At 41.0% G+C, this 21,945-nt stretch overlaps 2 protein-coding genes across 2 annotated transcripts in view; one reads left to right on the top strand and one right to left on the bottom strand.

The window, feature by feature from the left end:
- TMEM30B (transmembrane protein 30B) overlaps positions 1-16,875 on the bottom strand; it is a 36,582-nt gene extending 19,707 nt beyond the window's left edge. Inside the window, exon 1 of the mRNA XM_060141838.1 lies at positions 16,749-16,875. The gene's annotated coding sequence lies outside the window, so the exon portion shown is untranslated. The remainder of the gene's footprint in view (positions 1-16,748) is intronic.
- A 91-nt stretch (positions 16,876-16,966) lies between these two features.
- PRKCH (protein kinase C eta) overlaps positions 16,967-21,945 on the top strand; it is a 222,877-nt gene continuing 217,898 nt past the window's right edge. Inside the window, exon 1 of the mRNA XM_060141782.1 lies at positions 16,967-17,718. Within this exon, the coding sequence (XP_059997765.1) occupies positions 17,356-17,718 (363 nt within the window). The 5' untranslated portion in view covers positions 16,967-17,355. The remainder of the gene's footprint in view (positions 17,719-21,945) is intronic.

Here is a 21,945-nt window from a genome sequence, read left to right as displayed (position 1 = left end):
GAAATCAAACTAGAGCACTGCAGCCCACAATATGGCTACAGAAGTTAACGAACTATATTGTGATTTGGTGTAACACAATGCAGGCATATGTATTATCCATTATTAGAAAGGTTATTTTAAAACAAGTGTTTCAAAGGATAAATAACATTTTTTTCACACAGTTTAAATACTACCTGACCTTTCGGAAAGTGATTTAGAAAGATCTTCTTCCCATATGTAAGTTTTTCTTCCTTTTATAATCTGAAGACTGTGTACTATAGGTCCCTGGCCTCATTTCCCCATTTCATTTTATCTCATAGTTTATCTTTTCATTTAATCTTGAACTGGAGCATTTTTGAGCATTTCATTCAATATCTCCTATCTAATATTTTTGTTTCGTTGGATGTTTTATTTTTCCTCGGGGTACTGGAATACTCTTATGGAATGTGTTTCCTTAGATAACGTGTAACAGGAAGGGAATCCTATTTAAAGGGAAAATGTTTAAATACTTTTTTCAAGACCAACGGTGTATTCTGGCTCAAAGAACCTCCATATGAATATCATTAAACTATTTGCTCAATCAGTATTTATTGAGTACCTACTAAGCCTGAAATCATTCCAGGCATTGGGGAAATGAGATAAAAGCACAATCTTATCTTCAAAGAATTCATAGTATAGGGTAGGAGAGAATAACTATTTTTAGACAATCAGAATACAGTATACAGGTGCTGTAAAGCAGGTATACACTGGAGGGCAAAGGAGCAGAACTAGAGCTGATACCCTCTTTGTGGTTCCAGAAAGATTACCCTGAAAAAGGGTCACAAACTGACTCTGGAAGTCAGGATTAGCCCTGTTATTTTCATTGCAGAAAGAAATACTGTTGGTTTTGAGCTCTACAACTTTAATTCAGAAGGAAAAGAAAGCAACATTTTTCGGCTAAGGCTATAGGATCATTTTGGCATTATACTATCTAACATATCTCATGGAACTTTCAATTTCAATTATTTAAAAAAATTTATGTTTAAAATTTCAGAATGTTTCAAGTTTTGTATGTTTATGTTGTAGTCTGGGGGATGCAATCTATTTATTTTTGAGGTGAAATGTACTTACAGTGAAATATACTCAAGAATATAATTACCAAATTACAATTATGAGAGTGTCAATGATTCTTGTAATGAGCACAAAAATTTGCCATATAGAACTTTTCCATCATTCCAGAGAGTTCTCTCAAGACCTCTAACAGGCACCATCCTCCATAGGCAACCACTGATCTGTTACCAGAGTTTTGCCTGTTTTATTTCTTTAACAGATATAGGGCTATTCTGCTTTTCTCTTGTGTCAGTTTCTTCTTGTGTCAGTTTTTATGTGGTGTGCTGTTTCAAGAAATTTTTCCAATTCATTTACGTTGTTGAATTTATTGGCACAATGTTAAGCATAATATTCCCTATTATTCTATTAATATCTATATGTTCTGTGGTGAGGTCCCCTTTTCATTCCTAATATTGGTAATTTGTGTGGGGTATTTTTTTCCTTGATAAGTATTGCTAGGGGATTAAAAATGTTATTAATCTTTCAAAGAACCAATTTTTGACTTTGCTCTTTTTCTCTGTTTTCTATTTTATTCGTTTCTGCTCTCAAGTATTTCCTTTCTGCTACTCATTTTGGGTCTAATTGGCTCTTCCCCCCGCCCCCTCCCCCCAGCTTTTAAAACCTTATTTTCTCCTATGAAAATATAAATGTTTAAATTACCCTCTAAGCATTGCTTTAGCTGTATCCCACAAATTTTGACATTTTTTGTTTTTATTATAAGTCAGGTGAAAGTATTTTCTAAATTCCCTGTGATTTCTTTTTTGACTTATAAGTTATCTAGAATTATGTTGTGTGGGTGTGTCTGTGAGGGTGTTTCTGGGAGAGATTAGCATTTGCATTGATGAACTGAATAAAGCAGATGGCCCTCCCCAGTGTGGGTGGACCTCAGCCAGTCCATTGAGGGCCTGAATAGAACAAAAAGGAAAGTTGAATTCCCTGTCTGCCTGATCACTTGAGCTGGGACATTGATCTTCTCCTGCCCTTGGTGCTCCTGGTTCTCAGGCATTCAGACTTGGACGGGAACCTATACCACTGGTCTCTGGCTCTCAGGTCATTGAAGGACACCACTGGTTTTCCTGGGTCACCAGCTCACAGACAGCAGATCATAGGACTTCTCAGCCTCCATAATCGCATGAACCAATACCTTATACTAAATTCCTATCTATCGTCTATCTATCTATCTATCTATCTATCTACATGTATCTATCTACCTATCTATCTATTGATCATCTATCTATCATTTATCTACCTACCTGTCTATCCTATTGGTTCTGTTTCTCTGAAGAACTTTGACTAATAAAGTGACTATTCCATATGCATTTGAAAATAATGTGTATTCTGTAGATACTAAGTGAGATATCTGATAAATGTCAGTTAAATCAAGTTGGCTGATAATATTGCTCAAATCATTTAATCCTTATTCTTTTTTGTTTGTTTAGTTCTTGTATCAGTTACAGAGAAGGGTGTTAAAATCTTCAACTATGATTATGGATTTGTATATTTGTCCTTTAAATTCTCATTTTTGCTTCTTGTACTTAAACCTTTTTTTTTTTTTTTTTTTTTTTTGGTGGTACACGGGCCTCTCACTGTTGTGGCCTCTCCCGTTGCGGGGCACAGGCTCCGGACGCACAGGCTCAGTGGCCATGGCTCACGAGCACAGCCGCTCCGCGGCATGTGGGTTCTTCCCGGACCAGGGCACGAACCCGTGTCCCCCGCATCGGCAGGCGGACTCTCAACCACTGCGCCACCAGGGAAGCCCTACTTAAACCTATTTTTAGTCCCATAGCTATTTAGAATTTTTACGTCTTCATGATGAAATGATCATTTATCATTAAGAAATATTACTTCAACTCTGATCATTTTCCTTGACTTGAAGTTTATCTTGTATGGTGATATCAACACCAGCTTTCTTAGATTTGTTTGGCCTGTCTTTTCACCTCTTTTTACTTTCAACTTCGCTGGGTCTTTAAAATGCATCTTGTGTAAACTGCATGTAGTTGGATCTTGCTCTTTATTCATCCTTGTAATCTTTCTTTTCATTGGATTGTTCAGTTCATTTACACTTAATGTAGTTATTGATATGGTTGGATTTAAGTCTTTTATCTTGCTAGTTGTTTTCTATAGTCCCATTTATTTCCCCCTCATTTTCTCCTTTTATGCCTTTGTTTTGGTTAATAAAACATTTTTAGTCCTCTATTTTATTTAATCTTTAAGAGTTGGAAGACCTTATTTATTTAACAAATAATTGTAAAACTTCTTCTGTATGCCTGGCGCTGAGCCTGGTGTTGCATACAATAGTGAAGAAAATGAACATTTCCGCATCTACTGAGTTTGCATGACAGCAGATCTAAGATGATTAGTACTCTATTTTAATTCAATTTCTCTGTTGGTTTTAAGTTATACATCTGTATTTTTTTTCCCCAGTGGTTTCTCACATTCTCCAACTAAACTCCCTTCAGTGATACAAATATTCCATGTGCTTTTCCAATATAAGAGCTTAATATGTGGCTATTAAGACCTTGAAATGTGGCTAATAGAACTGAGAAACTGAATTTTAAACTATATTTCATTTTAATTAATTAAAGTTTAAATTTAGTCACTTGTGGTTAGTGATTACTCTGTTGGATAACACATCTTCATCATTCTACTTGGAGTTAATATTTGTACCACCTCACGTAAAATATAAGAACTTCACAATAATATAATATCAACTCTATCCTTTTTGTTATTGTTGTTATATATATATTTACTACTACATGAGTTAAAACCCCTACAATATATTTGTCTTTTAACTGTCATTTAAATAAATTATGAGAAGGAGAGAAAGAGACAGTCCTTCATATTTACATGCCTATTTGCCATTTCCTCTGCTCTTCTTCCTGCAGAGTTCCTGTATTCTGGTGCTTCCTTCCTCTACTGCAGGTTTCCCCCTTGCTATCATTTCCCATCATCCTCAAAAACTCTTCTATGACTATTTCTTATAGTTCACAATGAATTCTCCCAGCATGCATTTATCTGAAAATGTTTTTTCTGTTTTCATTTTTCAAAGATATTATTACTGCACATATAATTCTGAGTTGGCCACTTCTTTTAGCATTTTAATGATGACATTCCGCTTCTTCTGGCCTCCATTGTTTCTAGTGAGAAGTCAACTCTCACTCACAGCATTGCTTCCCTGTATGTAACTGACTTTTCTCTACTCTATCTTTGGTTTTCAGCCTTTTGACTATGACATACCTAGGCGTGGTTTTTTGGATTTATTGTGGTTGGATTTTGTTGATTACACAATTTGAAGGCTGATGTTTTCCACCCAATTAGAAGAGTCCTCAACCACTGTTTCTTCAAATTTTATTCTACTCCATTCTCTTTCTTCTCTTCTACTAGGACTCAAATTACATATATATATATATATATATATATATGTAATTTCAGATATGTTCTTTTTATTTCTAATATATCCATATGTTTTATTTCTTTGCTGATAGTCCCCATCTGTTTACTCAATATATTCATCTTTTCCTGTTCACCCATAAATATATTTATAGCTGTTTTAAAGAACTCATCTGCTAATTCCAATATTTGTGTTCTCTTGGATTCTGCTTCTATTGACTGTTCCTTTTCTTGATTATCAGTCACATTTTCCTGCTTCTTCACATGTCTAGTATTTTAAATATTATTCTTGAATACTGTTATAAGGGAGTTATAGAGAGTCTGGATTATTTTACCTTCCTTTGAAGGGTGTTGACGTTTCTTCTATCAGGCTGTTAAATTACTGGCAAATCTTTTTGATCTTGTTAGGCTTTGTTTTATTATTTGTTAGGACAGTTCTATTTCAGATTGATCCTTAGTCCTGGGGCATGGTCCTTTCTCTGGGTCATGGTACTTACTCCTAAGGTATGGCCTCTTTGGGGTTTCAGTTGAATGCATCAGGTGCTTAATAAGGCCTCTCCACTGTGTCTGGGCCAAAATTCTCATGTTTCCAGCACTGCACAGCCTGTGATATCTTGGCCCAGCTCTCTTACTTGCGGAGCCATTCTGTCTTAGGCCTCATGAAATCTCGTCCTGCACACAGGCTGTCAGGGAACACTCATGAAGTCTTCTTTGTCACCCTCCTCTGCACAGCTTCTTCCTTTATGATATCCTGCCTTACAAATTCCAGAGACCACGGATATCCTCAACTCTATCTGCACCTCTTCAGCTCAGCAGGACATCCATATCCCCTTGGATTCCACTTCCTTATGGTCCAGTTGGTGACCCCAGGCAGAGAGCTGAAGAAGATGTGGAGCTCTCTGTGTGTTTCCCTTCTCCCGAGTATCACAGTCCTCCAGTGTTTATTGCCAAGTGCCTGAAATCAGTTACCTCAGATATTTATAATTGGTTTCAGTGGAGGGCCAGTCCAGTACCAGTCACTCTGTACAGCCAGAAGTGGATGTCCTCTTCTGTATGATTTGGTATGATATGTATTGGGTTGGTCAAAAGGTTCATTCAGTTTTTTCCATAAGATGTCTCTAGTAGCACTTAGTTGTCTTTAACTTCATTCAAAACAATTTTGTTAGACTGTAGGTGACAGCTGTCATACCAGTGTGCATTTAAAAAAAAGCTTATCAAAATTGGTGAATTTTTGTGTAGCCATTTTAATATTGAAGATGGAAGAAAAAAAGCAACATTTTCAGCATATTATGCTTTATTATTTCAAGAAAGGTGAAAACACAACTGAAATGCAAAAAAAAGATTTGTGCAGTGTGTGGAGAAGGTGCTGTGACTGATCAAATGTGTCAAAAGTTTGTGAAATTTCGTGCTGGAGATTTCTCGCTGGATGATGCTCCATGGTCGGGTAGAGCAGTTGAAGTTGATAGCGATCAAATCGAGACATTAATTGATTGAGAACAGTCAACATCATACTACGTGGGAGATAGCCAACGTACTCAAAATACCCAAATCAAGTGCTGAAAATCATTTGCACCACCTTGGTTATGTCAATTGCTTTGATGTTTGGGTTCCACATCAGTTAAGTGAAAAAAAATTTCTTGACCATATTTCCGCATGCAATTCTCTACTTAAAGGTAATGAAAGTGTTCTGCTTTTTTTAAAAAATAAATTTATTTATTTATTATTTATTTTTGGCTGCGTTGGGTCTTCGTTGCTGCGTGTGGCTTTGTCTAGTTGCGTGAGCGGGGGCCACTCTTCATTGTGGTGCACAGGCCCCTCATTGCGGTGGCTTCTCTTGTTGCGGAGCTCAGGCTCTAGGCATGTGCGCTTCAGTAGTTGTGGCTCGCAGGCTCCAGAGCGCAGGCTCCATAGTTGTGGCGCATGGGCCCAGTTGCTCCGCGGCATGTGGGATCCTCCCGGACCAGGGCTCGAACCCGTGTCCCCTGCATTGGCGGATCCTCAACCACTGCACCACCAGGGAAGCCCAAGTGTTCTGTTTTTAAAACAAATTGTGACGGGCGATGAAAAGTGGATACTGTAAAATAATGCGGAACGGAAGAGATCGTGGGGCAAATGAAATGAAACACCACCAACCACACCAAAGGCCGGTCTTCATCCAAAGAAGTGATGTTGTGTGTATGGTGGGATTGGAAGGGAGTCCGCTATTATGAGCTCCTTCTGGAAAACCAAATGATTAATTCCAACAAGTACTGCTCCCAATTAGACCAACTGAAAGCAGCCCTTGATGAAAAGTGTCCAGAATTAGTCAATGGAAGATTATCCATAATCTTCCATCAGGATAATGCAAGACCACATGATTCTTTGATGACCAGGCAAAAGCTGTTACAGCTTGGCTGGGAAGTTCTGATTTATCCACCATATTCACCAGACATTGCACCTTTGGATTTCCATTTGTTTAGGTCTTTACAAAATTCTCTTAATGGAAAAAATTTCAATTCCCTGGAAGACTGTAAAGGGCACCTGGAACAGTTTTTTGCTCAAAAAAATAAAAAGATTTGGGAAGATGGAAATGTGAAGTTGCCTGGAAAATGGTAGAAGGTAGTGGAACAAAAGGGTGAATATGTTGTTCAATAAAGTTCTTGGTGAAAATGAAAAAATGTGTCTTTTATTTTTACTTAAAAACCGAAGGCCCTTTTTGACCAACCTGATACACCTCAATAAAGTACTAAAACAAAACATCACTTTTCTTTTTTTCATTTAAAAATCTTTGTTTCATTTCTGTGTCAGGGCACTGTTCCTGATGATTATTATGTATTCTTAATCTTACCTCAATAATTGTTAGTTTGTTGAAGTTCATTTAAATTATTATAATTAATATTTCTAAATGACAATGATCAATAATTAACATTAATATCTGTGAGACTCATTACAGTGTTTATCAAACATTGAAAAGACATTTTTCAAGACTTTAAAACAAAATGTGGGTAGAACTAAGTGTATTCTAATATCCTTCTATTTTAAAAAGTGTGATAAAATTATGAGATAATAAAATGATCTACGCAAACCTTGTTCACTGGCAAAAAATTCTATTTGTAGTTTTCTTAAAAACAACAAAAATAACATTTCTCACTGGTTATAATTTAACTGGCATGTCAAAGGAAAATGCTAGAAACAAATTTTCCTGACCCTGAATTTCTAAGAAACTGAAATAAATCATCGACTGTACCATAATTTATGTGTTTTACTTTATTGTTTAACAAAACATATCCAAGCAATATAAATGATACTGCTGTTTGTATAAATCGATTAGAGATAAGGCATATTGAGTCAGTAGTTTACTTGAGACTAGAACCGGCTCTGCGGAGCTCTGGCCTCACTTTCTGAAGACCCGGGGAATGTGTAATAAACAACATGAGAAATGGCCAACTTCTGGTTCTGGCTCCTCATCTGTAAAATAGTTTTGGTCTAGGGCTTCCCTGGTGGCACAGTGGTTGAGAGTCTGCCTGCCGATGCAGGGGACATGGGTTCGTGCCCTGGTCCGGGAAGATCCCACATGCATCCGGAGCCTGAGCTCCGCAATGGGAGAGGCCACAACAGTGAGAGGCCCGCATACCACAAAAAAAAAAAAAAAAAAAAAGTTTTGGTCTAGAGTTCTCAGGCATGCCTTCCAGATCAAAGGACCAAACCTTTTTGCGTTTGTATCTTTATTTTCCAACCCATCTTCTTATTACAACGCTATATTTTTGTCTTTCAGTCTTTCATCTTAAAACGTTCTTTCCATACGTTTATTTTCAACTCAAAGTAATGACAGCTGTATTTCTGGGTGGTTATCATATTCGTCGAATACTTATAAATGGGAACAAAGAAAACGAACATGTGGCAAAGTGCCAGGTAATTTTAAAACAAGAAAACAATTACCCCATAAATGTAATGCATTGAGTCTTCGATTGCTATTACAAAAATGGACCCAAACTAACAGAAGTAGCTTGTGCATTTACATGGAAATATAGACTCTGGAATGATATCACTGCCTGCCATCAGTTATCTCAAGCTGAGTCCAAGTTTTTTAAAGTCATTTCCTAACTAATGTTAACAAGCACAGGTGTTTCCTGATTTCAGTTGTTCAAACTCTCAAAAAAATGAGTAAGTCAGGGAAATGTGTAAAATTCCTTTGTTGGTTTCCTTTCTCCTGTATTGAGCCCAAGTTTCATCTTAGTACTATAAGTGGTTTTTGTGTTTCCATGCCCATTTAGCCCATGAGCTTATTTTCTCTGTATTTGTTTGTCTTGTTACTGGTGTCTGGTGTTATTTTTTCAAGTTTTCCTCCATATTTAGAATCTCAATATGAGTGACTATATTTGAACTAAGACAATGTGTCAAAAATTCTCCCTCTGATTTGAAGAGTCTCTGAGGGTGGTGGAGTTGAGCCCCTGGTCTTGAGCACAAATTCCTCAGCAGAGAGGGGGGACACATGGCGTAGTGTGAAGCAGTAAGAATGAGGTGGGGGAAGGGAAAATGAGCAGCAGGGTGAGGAAGAACTGATAACATTTATATAATACTATAGGACTTTGTCACGTGTTTTATTAAAGTTGGTTTTTCATTTAATTCTGTGCAATCATGTGACTTCTTTAAGGTCATCTAGTGATTTTAGAGGATGCAAACCTAAATCTTTGAATGCTATTGTCTCTCATGCCCGGGCTTCTTGAAATTAAGTATAAAAGAATCAGCTAAGCCTGCCAAACTTCGTCAAAAATGCCAGTTCCTTGGCCATCCAACTCCCTACTCCATCCCCAAAATCATGGCCAGAAAGTCTGAATTGCCCTTCTGTCACTTGTTGGCTTCTAGAGCTAAAATTATGTTGCCTGTATCGTGGGACTGCATTAAATTATTAGAAAACAAACAGCACATTGCTTTACTACAAAGTATTTACCTACGTTGCTCTTCTAGTATCTACAATTGCTAACTTTCTGTATTCTAAACAAATGCCTTGAGTCAGAGTTCTATGAAGGGAAGATGGGAAGGGATTTGGGGGATTTTAATATGGAAATATGTATTGGTTTTGTAGAAAGTTAAATTTTTCTCCTTGCCTGAGAAAGATGATTGGGGTTGACGTGAAAATTTCATACTTCATTACCAAGATTTCAAGGACGGAGAAGCTTTTTTTATACCTCCTTATTATGAACTAACTATAAGCTCTTGGGAAGAGGGGACAAACTGCTTTTTCATTTCCAAGAACAAGAAGACGTTCAAGTTTCACCAGAAAGATGACAGGAAATGATTACAATTTGAAAGCGTTAAAGTCCACCTATCTGTGATTTGGTGTGCAGTTTTTTAATATTAGCTAAATAAACTTAAATTGCTGAAATCTTCATTACAGAAAAAAATAGAAAAATCACAAAATACAGACAAATGAAAAGAAGAAAAAGCCACCCACAATAATAAACATGTATAAAGTTGCTTACTATGTGCCTGGCACTGTTTCAAGGGCTTTACAAACAGCTCTATAGAACACACATCAACCCACTTTATGGATGAAAAACTAAGGCATAGTAAGGAGAGGTAGAGCCTAAAGTCACACAGCTATAGGGGATAGGATTTGGGTGGAGACAGTCTGGCTCCAGAGTCCCTGTTTTCAACCTCTACGCTAGCCAGACTCTGCTCTGTAATCTATGACCTGTGATAGCCATTGTTCACACTTAGGGGTCTACCCTTCCAAATTTACACATACACACACACACACAACATACACATGCACACTTTACACCAAATAGGATCCTGCTGAATTACAGTTTGATAGCCTGCTTTTTTCACTGACAGTATATTGTGAACATCTGTAATGGTTACTATAGTGAACAGTAACTGCTACATTCTGGCTAAATATTCTATTTAAAGTGAAGCTCCTCCCCTCTCCCTTTGTACAACTAAGAAAAAGCATAGCCAGGAAGGCCCAGGTGATCTTCCTATTAAGATTACTTGAATTGACAAAAGCCATTTTATGTACTAAATTTATCACTATCTACTATTCAATTCCAAGGCTGAAAGAACACGTGGAGGGTGTTACAAATGACCTAAAGGCAATTCCAGAGGACTTTGAAAAGTCTGAGTTTGATGCCCAATGACCAGAATGGAATTACGGATTAGATGGCCACTGAGTAAACCCAAGAATGCCATCAACGAGACATAGAGAAAATCCAGCAAAGGGCGAAAGAAAGATGCCATTAGGACAAAATAATCATTTTCCTCTCACAGGTTTCTTACACAACCCTTAAAATCTAATAACTTGGTTGCTACTTCATAACCACTTAGCTTGTTAATGGACTAGAACCAAATGATAAAAGTTAACGGAACAACTGGACCATTAACTACATTAATAATAGGTTTAGAGAAAATTATTACTATTTTAAACCATATTTGCTTGCTTCTATCACTAGTGTTTTTTAGAAATATTAAGATATTTCGAAACATACTAAACATGTATAAACATACTAAACATACTAAAATGAAGAGTTACAGTAAGTTCTGCATTCAGAATTAAGGAATTTTGAATTATTTTAGTTTCAAAAGATATTTTTGCCTCATTTGGTGACATGCCTCTGTAAGTTGTGATTATAGAAGTGGAGACGAAGAAATGTTGGAGGTCACTAAATGCAGATTCGTCTTGGCTCCCCTAAACTATTTATCTCTTATGGTATATGAGGTATGTCTTTTTAAAAAATCTACCAAACTTTAATTCAGACGGAGAACTTTTTTTTTTTTTTTTTTTTTTTTTTTTTTTTTTTTTCGGTACGCGGGCCTCTCACTGTTGTGGCCTCTCCCGTTGTGGAGCACAGGCTCCAGACGCGCAGGCTCAGCGGCCATGGCTCACGGGCCCAGCCGCTGCGTGGCATGTGGGTTCTTCCCGGATTGGGGCATGAACCCGTGTCCCCTGCATCGGCAGGCGAACTCTCAACCACTGTGCCACCAGGGAAGCCCCAGACTGAGGACTGTTTCTTAACAGAATGTTTGTAACGTTTTCCAGGATTCCATAGTACTAATAAGAAAGGCACTTAGGTGATGCAAGGGATTTAAAATGAAAATATTCTAACATGGGTAGATTCAAGTAGGTGAGTTATGTAAAAAAGTAAATCAGCCATGGGAGAGATTTGTGTTTGTTCTGTTCATACTCAGAAAATATTTAACTTCACTGGAGTTTCCTGTTAGAAAACAATGGCAGAAATGACTTACGGAGTCATTGCTCCTGATCACCAGGCTATGTCTAGGCAACTTGACTGCTTTTTATGAGGGTATTACTTTTATGTTTGCTCCTCTGTTCTGATCTCAGTCCCTGGAAGGCCCTTCTTTTGAGGACGGGTGGGGAGCTCAGCCGGTCTACCCCATCGGCTCTCTAGGACTTTGCCCCTCAGCCTTCTTTTCCCTCATTCCCTCTCTCATTATGAGCTGTTCATCCACTGACTCACAGACTGTTGTGTCAGGACCCTTTTCCCTCATTCCCTCTCTCATTATGAGCTGTTCATCCACTGACTCACAGACTGTTGTGTCAGGACCCTTTGGCTCTCTGAAGACCTGTTACTCTGATCTCATCCCAGACTCCTCCCACCCCACCCTACCTCCCGACTTTGCCTCTGTTTCTTCCTCCAAGTCATTGAAGATTCTCCTTTTATCTGGTTTCAGAAGCCTCACAGTGATGTGTCTAGGTTTGGGTCTTCTTTCATTCATTCTGCCTAATACAACATGTCCTTTTCAATGTGACACTCGTGTCTTCCTTGCATTCTGAGAAACGGTACAACATCTGTGAAATAGCTTACCTTTCTCTGTTCTTTTTGGAACATGTATAAGGACATTGAGGCCCACCTTTGCCACTTTCTATGTACCTTTATACATATACCATTATACATACGTGCCTTTGCATATTCAGAAACGCATAAGGGACAGCACTGCTATAACCCCTGTTCTGTGTGGCACTCTCTCCTGACTGCTGAGAATCTCCATCTTCTTCCTCTTTGTACTCAGTGTGTATAATAGTTTTCATTCCTACTATGCATTAAAACCACCTGGGATGGGGGTTAGGTGTGCCTGTTTTGAAAAATGGACCAAATCTTAGCTCTTTCATGTATTAACTATGTGACCCAATTCACTTAACCATTCTGGCCCTCACTTTTCCTATGTGTAAAATAGAGATAATAACACTTACTTCTATGGTTGTCATGAGACTCAAATGAAATGTTTGTCAAGTGCCTTGTTACAATGCTGGTGGATACTTAATCAATGGCAATGTGGCGGCTGAAGTAACAGCTGAAATGTACCTTGTGATTGCCCATGTATCACATATTTTATATTGAATTATGTAATATTCAGAGCCCTTGTAGATAAGTACATTTAGTATTCGTTTGTAAGTCCAGCATTCTAAGAACTGTGTTCGTTTATCTGTGTCAAACTCCAATCTTAATCCTTTGGTATACATATTTTATGTACTTCATAGCATATTTATATTTCTTACGTTAGATTTTTAAAATGCTATTTACTATCTTTTTTCTATGTTATCATATGTCATTCTAATAACGATGTGATATTCCATTGAGTTGTTATTCTATAATTTACTCAGCCATTTCACTATTACTGGACCTCTTCAGGCAAATAAGTGACTCCTTACTTTGAAGATTTTGATGTATGGTATCAAACTGCCCTCCAAAGGCTGTGTCATATTATCGTAACATGGGGTAGTTTTTGACCTGGCTGCATTATTCTCTAAATTCTCTCATTCTATTTTAAAGTGGAATGGGGGTTGTGTGAAATGTTCCTTAAGAAATTAGAAAAGTGGCAGTGATTTAGTCAATCAAGCAATCAATCAAATAGCATTTAGACAATGTACTAGGAATTGTATATAGAGAAGTCCAAAGTTATAATGTGACTAAGACAAGAAACAAGTAATAGTGATAAGGGAAGAAAAAAGAAACAAACCTCTAGTCTATAAAAGAACCTATAATACATATTTCAAAGTAGTCTATACAGATATGCAAGTTGCTACACTGTATTATGTACAAGCCACTAGTAAGCAGGGTGGGATGTGTAGAGAGAGGGAACTTCTTGCTCCCCTGCCTTCCTTAAAAGTCATGACCAGCTCTGGATAACAGCTGTCACGTAGGCGAGGTCTGTATGGGCAGCTAGTCCTCCCCTACAGGGACTTTGTGCTATGTGCTGTCTTCTACCTGTCTAGTGTACCCCAGGAGCCACCTAATGACGCATGACATAGGCTGGAGACAGAGTCTTCCTCAGGATTGATTTAAGGATACTAGTAGAGGAAATCCTCGTTCTGCTGGGGCTGTTAAACTAGAAATCCAGGAAGCTGGGGCTGCTGTAGACCGTCTTCCCTGGCTATAGGCAGACAATTTTAGACAGCAGGCTAAGAGCCACAGGCATAGATGTTTCTTAAACTAAGGCCCATTTTTTCACATGTGCCTCAGATGGCATTCCCTCCTGCAGTCTCAGAACGGTACGAACTCTCTCCTTTCCTGCCTTGTTCCCCTTACTAAAAAGCCCTCCGTCTGGTGATTGCGTCCTGATCTTCAGCTCTCTCTCTCCTCCTCACTCCAGCCAAACGTCTTGAAAGAGTGTCTAAGCTCACTCTCTCCACTTCTTATTTTTCACCTCAACCTACTCCAAATAGGCTTTCATGTCTACCCTTCTACTGAATCGGCTCAAAGATTACTCAGGACCTGTCCATTGCCAACTCCACAGGGCTTCTTCAGTCTTGTTTATTTAATCCCTTAGCATCCTCTGACCTAGCTGACCTTTCCTTCCTGCTGGAGAACTTTGGGGTTAGTTTCCACAATAACTTAACACCACATCCTCCTGCGTTTTCTCTCACTCCCGCCTGCCACTTCTCAACTCCCTTGCCTGCCCCTCCACCTATAGATGTTGGGGTTTCTGGAAGGCCGCATCATAAGCCCCTTCTTTGCTCTAGCTACGTTCTCTTCCTATCTTTTCCTGGAACAGAGATCTCATCCACTATTCCAGCTTTGATTGCGATCTCTATACTAACGGCGCCTACATTTATGCCTTTACTTCAGACTCCACCTCTGACCTTCACAACCACATAGCCCCGATTGCCCACTTTGGATTTACACCTAAACGTATCCAAGGTGTATCAAACCTGACATGTTTTGAATTGAACTCCACCCCCTCCGAACCCTCCCACAAACCTGCGGCTCCTCTCCTAGTGTTTCCTAATTACTAATGGCTCTGTAATCCACGCAGTTGCTCAGGCTGATTTCCTGCAAGTTCCCCCTTGATACTTTCCTCTTCCTCATTCCCTCCCTTCCATCCATCCCCGAGACCTGTCAATCCCACCTCCTTATCCTCATCGCCGTCACACCACCTGAGTCCCGGTCACCGTCTTCTCCCGTCTGGAGTTCAGCAGCAGCCTCCTCTCTGGTCTCCCCACACCTGTGCTTGCCCCTTCCAGTCCATTCTTCACACAGCCCCAGAGAGGATTTTCAAACCCCAATCTCATCCTGTCCTGGCCCTGCTGAACAGCCTTCAAGAGGTTTCCAGCTGTTCACAGCTAATGTCCAAAAACCTACCACTTCTGGTCAGTCTCGGACCCTGACCCACCTTTTCAGGCTCATTTCAGTCACTTGCCCCTCCAGCCACATGGAATCCTCCCTATTCCCCAAACAGGTCAAACTGTCCCTTTTCTCAGGAACCCTGAATAAACAGATCCTTCTGCTGTCAATGTTTTTAGGTGACCCTTCTCTGACTACCCCTGACCCGCAGGTTACATTATCCCATGGCACCTTGGCCTGTTCCTCCACTGCACCCTCCCTTCGTTGTTTTTCCTCCCTTGTGGGACTGTGAGCCCCAGGAGAGCAGGCACCATGGCTATCCTGCTCACTGCTCTGTCACCACTGCTCACCTATGCCTGGCACTGACAGGGCAAAAATGGAGTATCTTGTGTCTCTCATCGCACAACCGTAGGGCAGCTGTATAGCTGGCCACGATCTGGGACAGTCTTCTTTTAGTATCATAGCCCAACAGCAGCAAATCCTTTAGTGGTTCTTAAAGCTAGAGTCCCACTCTTTGGAGGAGAGGATGACCAAGTTGACGCAAATGGTCCCCTTGACCTTTCTCCTGGAGCACCAGGGCCACGCAGGAACTCCTTGGATGTTTGAGAGCTTGCTTTACAAGTCCCATCTAAAGCTAAGGTGTCATTAGGACGATGTGCTGCATCCTTGCCGTTCTTCTAAGGACATTTTGCTGTTTTCTAAGACAGGCCCTCCCCCACCGACCCATTGTTCTTATTTGTTTTCATTCCATAGTGTGCCTCAGTGAAATGTTGAGAACCTAGGTTAGAAAGCCCCCAATAGGGCACTGTGGGTAGGGGGGCTAGAAAAACTGACCCGCTAGCAGGAGGCTGAGTCGCCAGAGAGAATGTAATTAAGTATCTTAAGAATGGCCTAGGCTTTATGGGAGACAAATTGGTTGACCTGGCCCTCAGGGAGTAAGGAGCTCCCAGGGGACAAAAACTGCAGGAGCCCCGAGTGGAGAAAAAACTGAAGGCTGCCCCCTCTGACTCATAAAGAGAGCGACAGCCCCGAGTGTTCCTAGAAGAGGCGATCGAGCACATGTGCCAGGGACTGTGTGTGTGAACATCTACTGTTCTTGTCATGCAGGGCCGGGTGGACCGGGAATCACCCCGCAGAGGAAGAGATGTATTACGTCTCGGCCATGTCTGTCTTCAGAACTGAACTTTCCTGCTCTTTGTGCAACAAGACACACCTCTCCGAGGAAGGAGGCGGACAGGATTTCCATCATCACTACTGCTCTATTAAAAACACACACACACACGCACACACACAACAACCGTGTAATTACTCTCCGCAGGAAAGGTACACAAACAGGATGGGCCTAAGCTGAACTCGGGATGAGCCATCCCTGTAAAGATTAGGTAAAGGAACCTCCCGTCACGCACCCGCCTCCGGCCAGGGCCTCTCCCAGATGGCCACGTTGGGTCGCCATCCCACCTCCTAGGGGGGACTGGGGGTCGCGGGCGACTCCCGGCCGCGTGGGTTCCCTGCTCCTCCTCTTTCCCGCCTTCCGGCGCTTCCCGGGTCTGTCTCCCACGCCTCAGGTGTTCGCGCAGGCTGGGCCGCAAGCCCTTCCCTTTTTGGCCTGCACCTGGGGTAGCTTCCAGCCCAGAGCTCCCCGCCAGACCCCGCTGCAGGGAGCGCGAGCAGAGCGGTGCGAACCGGCCTGCGCCGCGCTCCCCAGGCCGCTTGCGCCCCGCTACTGACCGAACGCAGGGTCGGGCGCCGGCCGCGCGCCGCGCCCCCGGGCTTCGGAGGGCGCGCCAGCCCCGCGCAGGGTTGCCGTGAACTTGGAGCCCGGCGGCGCGAGGCTCCTGCCCGGGATGGGGCGGCAGCTGCTTCCTGGTTTGAAGCTCACCGAGTGGGGGAGAGCGTGAGCCCGCGGAGGCGGGGGCAGGAGCAGAAGCGGGAGGAGGCGGGGGCAAGAGACGCTTGAGGCTCGAGCTAACCGGACGGGTCGCTCCGGCTCTCCGGGGAGAGGTGCTTCCCGGCCCTGGAGAAGGGGCGAGTCCCGCGCGAGCCCCCGGGAGGCGCCGCGCGCTCGAGAGGGACGGTCGGGCGACCCCGGCCCTCTGAGGGCTTGGCGCCCGGCTCCCCTCCTTTCCACCTCGCGAGGGAGGGAGAGAGGGAGGGAAGGAGGGGAGGGAAGGTCCGGCGGGGGACGCAGAATGGCTGTTCGAGGGGGGCTTGCGATTTGCTTTTCCCGGGAGCTGCCTCCACTCCTGCGGCCGCCGCGAGGGCTGGCCTGAACGAGGTCTCCCCGCTCTCCCGCTGCGAGACCGCGCGGTCCCTGGATTGGGACAGCGGCCCCGGCATGTCGTCCGGCACCATGAAGTTCAATGGCTACTTGAGGGTCCGCATTGGCGAGGCCGTGGGGCTGCAGCCCACCCGCTGGTCCCTGCGCCACTCGCTCTTCAAGAAGGGCTATCAGCTGCTGGACCCCTACCTGACGGTGAGCGTGGACCAGGTACGCGTGGGCCAGACGAGCACCAAGCAGAAGACCAACAAACCAACGTACAACGAGGAATTCTGCGCCAACGTCACCGACGGTGGCCACCTCGAGCTGGCTGTCTTCCACGAGACGCCCCTGGGCTACGACCACTTTGTGGCCAACTGCACCCTGCAGTTCCAGGAGCTGCTGCGCACGGCCGGCGCCTCGGACACCTTTGAGGGCTGGGTGAGTACCTTGAACCCTCCCCTTTGTGTCCACTCAGCACCTTCTCCCCCCTTCATTTTACAAAACTTGCCCGGGGCGCGCTTTCCCATCTTCCCAAGCGCAGGGAATTCCCTCCACTGCGGCCCTCGCTTTGGTTCTCGCCCAGGTGGCCACGGCACTGGTGGTGCGCTAGGGCACAGGTGTGTCTCTAGAAAGCTATCCTCGACACGGTCCCCTTTCGGGATGGCAGCTTGGGCTAACGGGAAGTCGGGGTAGGGGCGGTCACCCCCCTCCGCCCACACTTTGGGTAAGGCGCCCCAACTCTCAGCTTGAGGGTAATACGCAGGAAAGGCAAAGAAGTTGTGATAGATAGGAAAGTGACTTGATTTGGGTCAAGTTCTTTAAGCGGTTTTTAGGAGAAGGTGATACATTCTCGCAGGTATTATTCATAATGTTTATGGATACGTGTTGGTTCAGCAGCTCAGATGTGCACACGTGTTTCAGCATGCACATCCATTACATCCCAGAGGTACATAACCTGCATTGGCAGGGATTGGAGTGCCTGGGTCTTCAGTTGGCCAAGTTTCGTTTAGCAGTTTTCCAAGGAGATGAGGTTTACGTCTGTTTGTAACTTCAGTTCAGTTTCAGCCTGAGAGGTGTGAGTCCTGCAGTATGTGTTTCTGTTGTTATTGGTACTGAGAGTTTAGAGGGCTCTTCAGCAGTTTGTGAACCGCCCCCCTCCCCTCTCCTCACCTGCTGGTGCTTCTGTATATTGACAAGTAGTTAACCCGCAACTTCCTACTTGCCTGTGCTTTTTCACATAGTTCCCATGAGGCAAAATTTCTGCTGCAAATAAATTAAAATGTCTAGAGCACTCTACACAGTGCTAAAATGCGTTTGCTTCTTAATCTTCATACTGTTTTTGTGATGCAGGTGTTATCCTTCCCACTCTTATGTGATGAAATGATAATTATAATGAAGTGGTCTGGCCTGGCAAAATGGAGTAAGCCCTTTGAAGAGTCTCGGGAGTTTAATGATTTAAATTCTGGAGAATGTCAGTTTTGAGCCCAGAATGGTGACTCAGTATTGAAAACCTGTTTGAAATTAACAAGTGGGGGAATCAGATGGATAATAAGATTCATTTAGATATTTATTTTACACTTTGAGGAATTGATTATTTTATCATATACTTTGTAAACTTACAGCAGCTTGTGGAGTAGTCTCTTAAATAGGAGAAAAAACCATAACGACTGTTTAACCATATCATCAAATTATATTGAGTTACGTTCCCTTCAGCTGAATTTACTTGGTGGAATTTAGAAGTGGATTAGAGAGGAATGGCCAAAGTAGAGATTGACTTTTTATCCTGTGACTTTCTGGACAGGAAATAGAGGTGAGTCTAGGAATCTGAATGGAATTATTAAATTAGTGTCTGATTAGGAGTTAGGTTGGGCAAAGCTCTAAAAGAACTAGGTTCTGAAATATGGTGGTGCAGACTGACCAATGGCCATTAGAAGCCTGTTTTCCCCAAAAGATCCTAGACTGGTTCATTTTACCCCTAGTCTGCACATTTGAATCACCTGGGGAGCTTTTCAAAATCCCCACTTTTAAAGACTCTAGACAGGAATCTATTATGGCTGTGGACCCCAGCATCAGTACTTTTCAGCTCTCCACGTGATTGCAATGTGCAGTGAAGTTTGAGAACCTGTAGCCTAAATGAAGACCGCAAGATAAGGGCTGGAGAAGCTTAAGTGTAGAAAGATTCAGGTTACCTGACAAGGTGGGGGTATTTAGAGCTGCCTATTGTCCCACTGGCTGAATAGATTTAAATGTAAATTAAATTTCTATATCTATAATTGTCTGAATTCATTACATTTAGATGTTTAATGTGGTGTTCCGGAGAATACGAGTGTTTGGTAGGATAGGTCAGCCTTTAAATGACCTTGGAACTGGTGATTTGTCAGACACTCATTCAATTAGGAGGCAGTTTTTAAAAGTTCTGGGTATTTTGAAACTGTGATGATAGGGTAGAATGGGTAGTGTGTTTCCTTTCTTTTAAAATTTTTTGTTAAGAAAATAATTTTAAGAAAATATTTGGAAATATATGGAATGCTTGTTTTGTAAATGATCCTTTATAGGTCTAAAGGTGGTTTTGAAATTTAGAATGACAGAAGTACTTATTTATCTTTAGCATATTAAATTGAAACGTGTAGTTTATTCAGGAAGTTACAAATGGAGTAATTTACTCTACAGTAAATTTATTTGTTGCAATTGAAATTACAAATTGCTAAACTCTAAAAAATACTAAAAGCTTAGTTTTTGCTAGATCATGAGAAGAGACAAAAACAGAAGACACCTTTATTATTAGACTAAAACAAAGTTGTTATGCTTTTTTGCTTAACATGCTTTCTGAGTATTAAGAAGATAATCATTGGCGTTGATTTTGAACCAATTTCGTCTGTATTACCTTCTAAGCTTGATGAGAGAAAGGGTTAGATCTCTTCTGTGCAGTATATTCCTAGTATCAAGCACAGTGCCTGCCATGGATTAGGCAATCAACTGTTTCTTTCCTAACTATACTATTTCATTTAATTTACATTATATCCAAGGAGGTAGTGGGATATAATGTAACAACTAAAGAAATTCTTAAACGGAAATTCACAGCATTAAAAACTTAAATTAGAAAAGATCTCAAAGACCTGAGTTTCCACCTGAAACTAGAAAAGAAGAGCAAATTGAATCCTAAGTAAGCAAAGAGAAGGAAATGTAAAGATAGCAGAGGTTAGTTGAAGCAGAAAATGGAAACAGCAGAGAAAAATCAATGAAACAAAAAGCTGTTCTTTGGGAAAAAAGAACATAATAAAATTGATAAACCTCAAATGATCAAGAATAAAAACACACAAATTACCAATGTTAGGAATGAGAGAACATCACTATAGATCCTATGGACATTTAAAAATATATATTATGAATAACTTTATGCCAGGAAATTCCACAATTAGATGAAATGAACAAATTCTTTGAAAGATACAAATGACCCAAACTCATTCAAATAACTTGAATGGCATTATGTCTATTAAGGCAATTGAGTTTGTAGTTAAAAACCTTCCACAGTGCAAACTCAAGGTCCCAGAAGGCTTTACTGGTGAGTTCTATCATACATTTAAGGAAGAAATATTGCCAACTACACAAACTATTTCAGAAAACAGAAGAGAAGGAAACACATCCCGGCTCATTTCATGAGGCCAACATTACCTTTATACCAAAACTTGATGAAAACATTACAAATAAATAAAACTACAGACCAGTGCCCCTCGTGAATATAGATATAAAAACTCTTAAATTTTAGCAAATCAAACCCAGCAATATAGCAAATGATCAAATGGGGTTATAACCAGGACTGCAAGGTTGATTAAACATTTATAGTCAATCAGTGCAACTCTTCATATTAACAGAATAAAAAAGGAGATTCATATGATCATCTCAATAGATAAAGAGTATTTGACAAAATTCAATACGCATTCATGATAAAAACTCTCAACAAATTAGTAATAGAAGAGAACTTTTTCAACGTGGTGAAGGACAATTGTGAAAAACCTACAGGTAACATGTTAATGGTGAAAAACAGAATGATATTCTGCTAAGATCAGGAGTGACAAGGATAGCTACTCTTACCACTTTTGTTCAACAGTGTACTGGAGGTCCCAGTCAGTGCAATAGGCAATTAAAAAAATAAAGTACATGCAAAGGAAGAAGTAAAACTGTAGAAAATTCTAAGATACCTACAAAAGGGCTTCTAGAACCAACAAGCTAGGTTTAGCTAGGTTGCAGGATCCAAACCAATCTACAAAAATCAGTTGTTTCTATATATTATCAGTGGACAATCGAAAACTGAAATAGAAAAATACCATTTAAAAGAGCATCAAAATATGAAATTGGATAAATCTGATAAAACATGCAAGGCTTGTTCACTGAAAATGACAAACCATCACTGAAATAAGTTAAAGATCTAAATAAATGGAGAGAGATACTGTGTTCATAAATGGGAAGATTCAATATTGTTAAGACCTCAATTCTTAACAGTTCTTCCCAACTTGTTCAATAGATTTAATGCAATCCTAGTTAAAATACCATCAAGCTTTGTTGTAGAAATTAACAGACTGATTCTAAAGTTTATATGAACATGTGAAGGACCCAGACTCATCTAAGAATAATTTTGAAAAAGGATGAGTTGGAGGACCTAAACTA

The sequence above is a fragment of the Lagenorhynchus albirostris genome, chromosome 1 (genome assembly GCF_949774975.1).
Source record: "Lagenorhynchus albirostris chromosome 1, mLagAlb1.1, whole genome shotgun sequence".
Classification (NCBI taxonomy): Eukaryota; Metazoa; Chordata; class Mammalia; order Artiodactyla; family Delphinidae; genus Lagenorhynchus; species Lagenorhynchus albirostris.
This window is presented reverse-complemented; position numbering and strand designations above follow the sequence as displayed.